The sequence below is a fragment of the Acomys minous genome (assembly GCF_964271855.1).
Source record: "Acomys minous genome assembly, chromosome: 12".
Classification (NCBI taxonomy): domain Eukaryota; kingdom Metazoa; phylum Chordata; class Mammalia; order Rodentia; family Muridae; genus Acomys; species Acomys minous.
This window is the reverse complement of record NC_140493.1, coordinates 19,523,998-19,533,216: the sequence shown is the minus strand read 5'-3', so window position 1 is coordinate 19,533,216 and position 9,219 is coordinate 19,523,998. Positions and strand designations below refer to the sequence as shown.

Sequence of the window (9,219 nt, the reverse complement as noted above, 5' to 3'; positions counted from 1 at the left end):
CTGCTTGTACCCTGTAGAAATGCTCTCAGGGGGCTGGGGTAATAGCTCGATTTTAGAGTGCTTGCCTGGCATGTATGAACCCCTATGTTTGATCCCCAGCATTGCATAAACCTGGCATGTAACCCCAGTATTCGGGAGAGGGAGGCGGAAGTCTCAATCCAAGGTCATCCACAGTTATGTGGTGAGTTCGAACCCTGTCTCAAAAAACAAAGAATAGGACAGAAAAATTTTTGAATCGTCTCCAGCTCCTAACCTCCCCTGAGTGAAATCGTTCAGAAAAGTCCTGTCACAACCTGGTGGTCCCAACTTTCCAGACCCGCATCTCCCTTGGCCTGCTGCCCAGCCTAAACTTCTGCCCAGCCTCCATTTACCTACTGCAGCCCGTGTTCTGCTTTCCTCAGGGTGTCATCCCTTTGGGGGAACTCACCATACAGATTTCCCTCAGTGCCCAGATCTGTGGTTCATCGGTTAGGGCAGTGAGCTGCTCAGCGTTGGGACCCACCTCCCGTTCCTCCAGAGGTCCACCTGGCAAATTTCAAAAGCCTGAGAGGTGTGAATTTATTCTTTTATTGAAAAATTTAGGGCTTGAATGTGCCCGTTTTGAGAAAGCTTTGTGGTTTGGGTTCCTAGAGTTTTGTTTTAGGGTGGGTTTGCGGCGTTGGAAACGGTCTCTCTGTATATCCTAGACTGGCCTCCAATACCCAGCATCCTGAGTGCATCATGCCCACAGCCTGGCTCCGGGTTCTCCATCTTTTCTGGACTGAAACTGTTTAGGATCGATCCTTCTTTGCCTGGGGGTGGTTTCCTCCAGAGCCCTCAATTTATACATTCATTCATTCATTCAGGCGGTGCAATCGATTATCGAAGGTGCATAGCGCCAGACGCAGTTAAGGGGCCTTGGACACAGTAGAGGCACAAATGACAAGAAACATCATCGTCCCATCTCTGTGAGAGTAAGAGAGGTTTCTCAGGGAGCTTTGCTCGCTGTGGGGCGACAGGGCCCTAATCCAGATACTGGTGCCATGCCAGCCTGCCCAGGTATTGGTCCTGCCTTCTCTGCTCGCTCTGACTCCGCTGGGCAGCCGATGTAAAGTCACTAGCAGAAGAACACAAGAGGGCGGGATTGTTGGGGGAAAGGGACCAATGTCGGAGCGAGGCGGGGCCTGGGAATGGTCAGGGCCTTTTAGGGGTGTGGGGTGGGCGGGGGTGGGGGTTGAACAGTACTTGTGGGGCGGAAGCCACGGGGCGGAGGGCAGGCCTGGAGGGAAAGTCGGTGGGCGGGGCGTGAGCTTCCGAGTCCTTCACGTTCCTGCGACCTCTGCGGAGTGACAGCCGCACAGAGGAGAGCAATGGGTGAGAATGCCCCACTGAGCCCCTCAGATCGAAGTGGGTAGGGAGGGACGTGGCGAGAGCTCCCACGCATTCACCCACTCACTCGAGTCTGTCATCGCCCTCGCCCATTGGGTGTCCGAGCTCAGTCCGCCGCGCCACCGCCCGGGATCCAGCAGAGCCACACTGGGGGCTCCGGACCATCCCGAGAACCCCCTAGATCAGAGGAGTGTGCGCACAGCTGACTGGGGTTGCACTTTGGGGCCTGGCAGCATGAGAAAGGCAGCTCTGGGGACACACCTGACTTTAGTAGGCCAAGCTGGAGTCCCGGAGTCAAGCTGTGTCTGCCCTAAAATCCTCTTTCGACTCATCTTTCCAAAAGAGCTTGGCCGCCTTTTTCACCTCTTAGTGCCTCAGTTTCGTGGTTTGAGCAATGAGATAGCAGCTGTCCAATTCACTGCGTGGGCCGTTGGCTTGTACGAAGTGTCTGGCATCCACTCTGAAGGCTTAGAAAATGTTGGCAGCTGTAGTCGCTCAGTTTGTTTTCAAGGATTCTGTTCCCCAGTGTCTAAAATACTTGGGGCAAAGTCCAGTTTGGAGCTGCATGGTACTCTGATGCGTGTCTTAAAACCCCAGCCACCTTACCGCGTCTCCCAGGACTGCTCGGGGATTCTCTCTGTAGTTTTAGCTGGTCTGGAGCTCCCTAGACAAGCCTGCCCTGCCTGGTTGCTCTTGTCTCTGCCTCCTCAGGGCTGGGATTACAGGTGTATGCATAGTTTTACTTGGTTCTTATACAATATTGTTTTGTTTTGTTTTGAGACAGGGTTTCTCTGTGTTATCTTGGCTGTCCTGAACTTGCTTTGTAGACCAGGCTAGCCTCGAACTCATAGTGATCCTCCTGCCTCTGCCTCCCAACTGCTGGTATTAAAGGCCTGAGCTACTACACCCGCCATTATACAATATTTTTAGAGACCGAGACCACTGCACAAATTTTTTAAAGATGTATTTATTTATTATATATACAGTGCTCTGCCTGCATGTAGACCTGCATGTGAGAAGAGGGCAGCAGATCTCATTATAGATGGTTGTGAGCCACCATGTGGTTGCTGGGAATTGAACTCAGGACCTTTGGAAGAGCAGTCAGTGAGTGCTCCTAACCTCTGAGCCATCTTTCCAGCCCCCCACTGCACAAATTTTTATTGCAGTATATTTGCTTTGTTTTGTTGCTTTGAAGGTTTATGACACACGGTCTCATGTAGTCAAGGATGGCCTGAAATTCCTGATCTAGCTGTGTCCGCCCCTTGAGTACTGGGATGGCAGGCGTGTACAGTACAGTATATTGTTATCAGCATTGTATTTTATTTATTGTTGCTTATCTCTATTGTGCCGAATTTATAAATTAAACTTTATCATATATATATGAAAAAGCATAGCTTGCGTTCATTGTACGGCGTTCAATACTGCTTGAAGGCTCATGTATCCACAGGGGCTCTTTTTATTTTTTTTTAAGATTTATTTATTTATTTATTTATGCAGTGCTCTATCTACATGTGCACCTACACACCAGAAGAGAGCATCAGATCACATTATAGATGGTTGGGAGCCACCATGTGGTTGCTGGGAATTGAACTTGGGACCTCTGGAAGAACAGCCAGCACACTTAATTAGTTAATGTCCCCTAGCAGGCATTGTACCAAATTTACTCCAGTTTAACAGGAAAAGAAACTGAGGTGGGAGAGGTCTTTGGCACCAGCCCAAGGTCATACATGCCGCAAGTGTCAGGATTCAAGCCAATTGCCCTTAACCCACTGCTTCCTCTTCTGCCCCAACACCAATGGGTCAGTTACATCCTGAAAAAAAAAAAACCTATTCAGATCTTTCTCCTCCAGGGGATCCGATTGTCTTTCCTTCCTCAAGGTACCTGGCAGTCTGTCTGTCCGCAGCCAGGCCGTAAGCCAGTAGCACAGATGCGCATGCGTGCTGACATATGCACAGGGGTGTAGTTTGTGCTGGATTCATGAATGCAGGGTGTGAGTGAAGGGTGTGAGTGACGGGGCTCTCTGTCTTGCAGGTTTGCTCTCAGAGTTGAAGTTGGCCGTGCCCTGGGGCCACATCGCTGTCAAAGCCTGGGGCTCCCAGAAGAACCCCCCGGTTCTCTGCCTGCACGGCTGGCTGGACAACGCCAACTCCTTCGACAGGCTCATCCCTCTTCTTTCACAAGGTAGGGCTGAGGGCTGAAGGGCAGTGGAGGGGTGGAAGCAGCCGTGCAGACCTCCTTTCTTCCTCCTCCTCTCTGCCGCAGACTACTATTATGTGGCCATGGATTTCGGTGGTCATGGGCTCTCGTCCCATTACAACCCAGGTCTCCCGTATTACCACCAAAATTTTGTGAGTGAGGTCCGAAGGGTGGCAACAGGTGAGCAAGAGCCAAAGTGAGTGTCATGAAGAGGTTGGGGAGGCGAGGTGCGGGGGTGGGGGTGGGGGGGTCCTCTGCGACGTCCTCTCTCATCCTAGGAGTAGGCTGCAGGATCTAGGCGGCCATACTGGCCTGGGAATGGACGCCTGGAGTCTGGCTCCAGGTCTCACATCATCTGAAAAGAGCTTGCTTCCTCCACTAGGAGCTTCCCAGAGTGGAGCTGAGCCCCCTCAGCTGGTCTCCTGGGTGGGGTGCTGCAGCTATTTGGGGGGAATCCCAAGCCAAGACACAGGAAAAAGGACAGAGTGAGCCTGGGCCATGCAAACCTTCTCTCTGGCTTTGTATTTTCAGCCTTTAAATGGACTCGGTTCTCCCTCCTGGGCCACAGTTTTGGTGAGTCGGCTCAAGCCGGGACCCCGAGTTCTGTGGCGGGCTTTTAGGAAAGAGAGAAAATTTACCACTGTGGTACCTGGGACTTTTCCCTGCCCCTATGAGGCGTAAGAGAACCCTCCAATGCTCACCATGGGGACTGTAACCTCAGGCCTCAGATGACAGAGCGGTGGCTTGTGAGACTTTAGTGGCCCACGGAGAGGCCCAGAGTCCATTAAGATGGAGTCCTAACCCTGTGGTGGGGGAGGAGCGGCGGGGGAGGGGGATGTGGGGCAACCCCCAGGAAAGAGCTTGCCTGAGAATGCTGGGAGCTGGGGGGGGGGGGGGGCATCACAAAGGATGTCACCATTGCTCTCTTGTCCGGCAGGTGGCACTGTGGGCGGCATGGTGAGTAGCTGGCTGTGCTGCGGGGGTTGCCTGGGGACCTTTTGCGGGGTGAGGGGGTGACGGAGTGAGGGCAGGGGGTGGGGCAAGCGGAAGGTAGGACAGGAAGAGCCCCTTAGCCGTTCCTCCTTAGTCAGGCAGTTTCCACACACACTGTGTTCTAGTGAAGGCCCCTTGTAGAGTTTCCTCATGGTCCGGCTACCATCCCCAAGACTCTCAAGCCCATGGTTGCCGGGGTCCATGGTCTAGGTGAAGGGACAGAAGACTTCTGCTCGGGTGAAGCCTGCGCCTTCCCCACCCACTCACCCGCCCCTCTGTTGTCACTTCTCTAGTTTGCCAGCATCTTCCCGGAGCTAGTGGACAAACTTATCTTGCTGGACTCAACGCCATTTCTCCTGGACTCTAATGTAAAGAGAGGCTTCGTGGAGGCTGCCGTGGGGACCCGCCCCAGACTTTAGGGATGCCTTCAGCTCTGTGTCCTGCGGTAGACATTAAGGAAGCAGGAGAATGTGGCAGAAGGCGGACAAGTTAGCCAGGGATCTCCCTGCAGAGAAGGGGCAGACCTTGACGCTTATGCCCCCAAGAATGTCAGGGGCTCAGGGTATTGGGTACTCTTGGGGAGCCCAGAGTGTGGTCCGGGTCCTGCCGAACGCTGGTGGATCCAGTGTAGACTGGGAAACAGCCGAAGGTGGGTGAGAGGAGCAGCCATGGGTGCAGGAGGCCCCACAGCACACTCCCTGCACTAACACTTAGCCAATCCTTTGTGCTGTGCACACAGAAGTGACCATACACATAAACCCCGGGGGTGGCTGACAGAAAATACCCATACCAGTCACAACAGGCAGTGCTGTCCCTGACTCTGAGACTTAGCTCTCTCTCCTTAAGTATTGTGTGACCGTAAGGAAGTTTGTTCCAGAGGAGTTGGCTATGTCAGTTTTCTTTTTTTCTTTCTTTCTTTCTTTCTTTTTTTTTCTTTCCATTTACAAAATGGCTACTGCTTCCCTGAGGTCAAGAACTCTTGGCAATCCTCCTGCCTCAGCCTCCCAAGGGCAGGAATTACAGGCATGAGCCATCATTCCTGGCTCTGTGCATTTGCATTTCTAGCCCCACGCCTGCAGCCCCTGCGCCCACTGTAAGCCCCTAGTAATTTTCCATTGCATGAACCAATAACTCCTGGGTTAAGGGGTTACCACCAGACAGTGGTAAAAATTCATCCTTTGGCCTCTCTAATGTGCCCCTGATGACACAAGTATAGAGCCTTGGGGCTTCCTTCTGAGTGGAGCTGGGTGGCAGTGTGCCCCCAAAAACCGCTGGGGACATGGAGTGCGGCAGATGGAATCTCAGACCCGACCCACCTGCCCACCTGTTCTAGTGCTTGTCATTAGCCATGAGAGCATTGATTGAAATCCGGGAGGCTGCCCGCCCTCAGTGGAATCGTAGTGTCACACCTCTGGCAAGCACTTGGCAGTTAACAGAGATGCTCCCTTCCTCCTCATCTGTTCCCGTTAGCTATCCCAGGCAAACCTGTCCTCAATGAGGAAAGAACACTCAGGGGGCTGACTGGCAGGGCCTGATCCCTGAGAGCCGCACTGAGGGCAGCGGTCAGGGACCAGGGGAGGGGCTGGCACCACTCACTTGGGGCTTCCCTAACTCAGTAGCTGTGGCTGAACCCTTAGGAAACGGAAAACATGCTGACCTACAAGCGGCGAAACATAGAGCACACGCTGCAGGTGGAGGCCTCCCAGAAGTCCCCGAGAGTGCTCAGCCCAGAAGAGCTGTTACAGGGGTGGGTGCTGGGAGCAAGGGTAGGAGGGGTGGGTGGGGTGGGGTGGGGGACTGGGACTGCCGTGTCCTGGGGAGGAAGCCCTCTGAGTCAGGGAGAAGAGGCAGCCTCCTTGCCGGGGCGTGGTGGCGCAGGCCTTTAATCCCAGCACTCGGGAGGCAGAGGCAGGCGGATCGCTGTGAGTTCAAGGCCAGCCTGGGCTACAAAGTGAGTCTAGGACAGCCAAGGCTACACAAAGAAGCCCTGTCTTGAAAAACCAAAAATGCAGCCTCCTCTTTTTTTTTTTTTATCCTGCTGCTGCTCCCTCTCCCCCAGGGGTGTCACTCAGCACCCCCTGGACGCACACAGAGTATCAGGCAGGCAGGCTGATACTGTAAGTACCCCCACCGGCTCTGAAAGACATGTGCATCCTTCATGGGTAACCTCGGTCCCCTCCAACTCCCCTTCCTCTTCCTGTCCTTTCTGGAGGTTGAACTCTGAGCCCTAGTGGAGTGCGCTAGGCAAGCGCTTCACCACTGAGCCACGTCCTTTGCGCTTTTTGTTTGTTCATTTGTTTTAGAGAGATTTAGGTGTAATTCAGGCTGGCCTTGAACTTGATTCCAGGTGTTGGAATCAAAAAGACAATGCAGCATATCTAGCTGCCTTTCTGTCTGACCCCAGGGCTTGATGGATGCACGGTTCCTTTAGTGTCTTCCTGTCTCCCCCTCCCCGGCCCCCCGCCCCCAGATTCCTGAGTCACAACAGCCATGTGAAGAAAGAGTGTGGAGAACTTCTCCTGCAGAGAGGAGCCACGAAGGTGGCCACAGGTAAGGACTTGGCGGCCTTGCATAGTGCCAGGTTGATGCTCGGTATACACAGCGTTACCCTGGCTGTTCCATTGCCTCATATACTGCCTTGTGAAAGCAGGAGAAACCGAACCTGCAAATTGTCAAGTACCTGACACACAGTCACATAACCATTGCATAAAGACCCTCTGGGAGGGTTGGTTAGGTATTGAGACTAAAGTTGATGACTGTCCTGGCCGTACCCTGCTGGGGCTATGTGGTGGTTTTCAGAACAGGTGGGAAAGATGCTCATGCCTTTTTTTTTTTTTTTAAACAATGGTATTCTGCCTCTATGTACGCCTGTGTGAGGGTGTCAGATCCACTGGAACTGGAGTTACAGACAGTTGTGAGCTGCCACGGTGGGTGCCGGGATTTGAATCCGGGTCCTTTGGAAGAGCAGCCAATGTTAACCACTGAGCCATCTCACCAGTCCTGTACTTTTTTTTTTTTTCATTTTACATCCCTTCTGCAGCCCCCTCCCTCCTCTCCTCCCGGTCCCCACCTTCCACCCTCTTCCCCTTTTCCTCCTTTGCCTTGTCTTCAGAAAAGAGGAGCCCCCACCACTACCAACCCGCCCATCCTCTTCCACTGAGGCCCAGCAAGGCAGCCCAGCTAGGGGAACGTGATCCAAAAGCAAGCAGCTTCACCCCCCCCCCCTCCAATTGCTAGGGGACCCTCATGCAGACCAAGCTGCCCGTCATCAGCTGCCTAGGTGTAGGGAGGGGCCTAGGCCCAGTCAATGCATGCTCTTTGGTTGGTGGTTCAGTCTATGTGAGCCCCCATGGGCCTAGGTCAGTTGATTCTGTTGGTCTTTTTGGAGAGTTCTTGTCTCTTCCGGCTCCCTCTATCCTTCCCCCAGCGTTTCCACAAGCCCCCCCCCCCCCAGAGCTCCGTCTAATGTTTGGCTGTGGGTCCCTGCATCTGTTTCCGTCCTCTGCTGGGTGGAGCCTCTCAGAGGACAGTTACTGCTAGTCTCCTGTCTGCAAGCATGGCAGAGTGTTGTTCATAGTGTCGGGGGTTGGCTCCCTCCCCTGGCGTGGGTCTCCAGTTGGGCCAGTCGTTGTTTGACCCTTCCCTAAATCTCTGCTCCATCTTTATCTGCACACCTCGTAGGCAGGGTCGAAGGTTTTGTGGGTGCACTGGCATCCTCCTTCCTCCACCGGAAGTCCTGCCTGGGTATAGGAGGTGGCCACTTCAGTCTCCATGTCTCCCGCTGCTAGGAGTCTCAGCTAGAGTCCTCACCATGTCCTCCCAGGATCCTACCCCACCGAGGGTCTCCAGCGTGTCCCAGAGATGCGCCCCGCCCCCCGCATTGGTTTCCCTTCTCTTTCCCAGCCCTCTCACCTCCCAGCCCCACCCTCCTCCTACCCACATTCCCCCTCACACCCCCATCCATTTCTCTCTCTTCACCCACTTACGATGTCCATTTTATTTCTCCTCTGAGGGAGATTCAAGCATCCTCCCTTGGGCCCTCCTTGTTACTTAGCTTCTTTGGGTCTGTGGGTTGTAGCATTGTTATTCTGTATGGTATGGCTAATATCCGCTTATAAGTGAGCACACACCATGTGTGTCTTTCTGGGTTACCTCACTCAGGATAATATTTTCTAGTTCCATCCATTTGCCTGCAAATTTCAATATCTCCTTTTTTAAAAAAATAGGTAAGTAGTATTCCTTGTGTAAATAAATGTAGCACACTTTCTTTATCCATTCTTCAGTTGAGGGACATGTAGTTTGCTTCCAGTTTCTGGAAACTGCTGCGGGCTGGAGAGATGGCTCAGAGGTTAAGAGCACTGTCTGCTCTTCCAGAGGTCCTGAGTTCAATTCCCAGCAACCACATGGTGGCTCATCTATAAGGTGATCTGATGCCCTCTTCTGGGCTGCACGTGTATACGCAGGCAGAGCACTGTATACATGCTAATAAAGAAATAAATCTTCAAAAACAAACAAATAAAACAAAACAGCTAGGAGCATAGTTGAGTAGGTATCCTTGTGGTATGATGGGAAGGTCTTTTGGGTATATGCCCAGGAGTGTTATAGCTGGGTCTTGAGGTAGAACTATTCCCAATTTTCTGAGAAAGTGCAAGATTGATTTC

The 9,219-nt window shown here is 52.9% G+C and overlaps 1 protein-coding gene across 3 annotated transcripts in view; it reads left to right on the top strand.

Annotated features, from left to right (window-relative positions):
- The first annotated feature begins 1,245 nt into the window (after positions 1–1,245).
- The window catches only part of SERHL2 (serine hydrolase like 2), a 22,847-nt gene continuing 14,873 nt past the window's right edge, over positions 1,246–9,219 (top strand). Inside the window, exons 1-8 of one of the 3 annotated variants that reach the window (XM_084748410.1) lie at positions 1,246–1,353; positions 3,401–3,550; positions 3,632–3,745; positions 4,097–4,138; positions 4,503–4,522; positions 4,852–4,926; positions 6,196–6,305; positions 7,029–7,108. In XM_084748410.1, coding sequence (XP_084604536.1) covers positions 1,350–1,353; positions 3,401–3,550; positions 3,632–3,745; positions 4,097–4,138; positions 4,503–4,522; positions 4,852–4,926; positions 6,196–6,305; positions 7,029–7,108 — 595 coding nt within the window. In that variant the 5' untranslated portion in view covers positions 1,246–1,349. Of the gene's footprint in view, positions 1,354–2,404; positions 2,473–3,400; positions 3,551–3,631; positions 3,746–4,096; positions 4,139–4,502; positions 4,523–4,851; positions 4,927–6,195; positions 6,306–7,028; positions 7,109–9,219 lie in introns of those variants that run through there. The other 2 variants (XM_084748409.1, XM_084748411.1) reach the window with 2 other exon arrangements.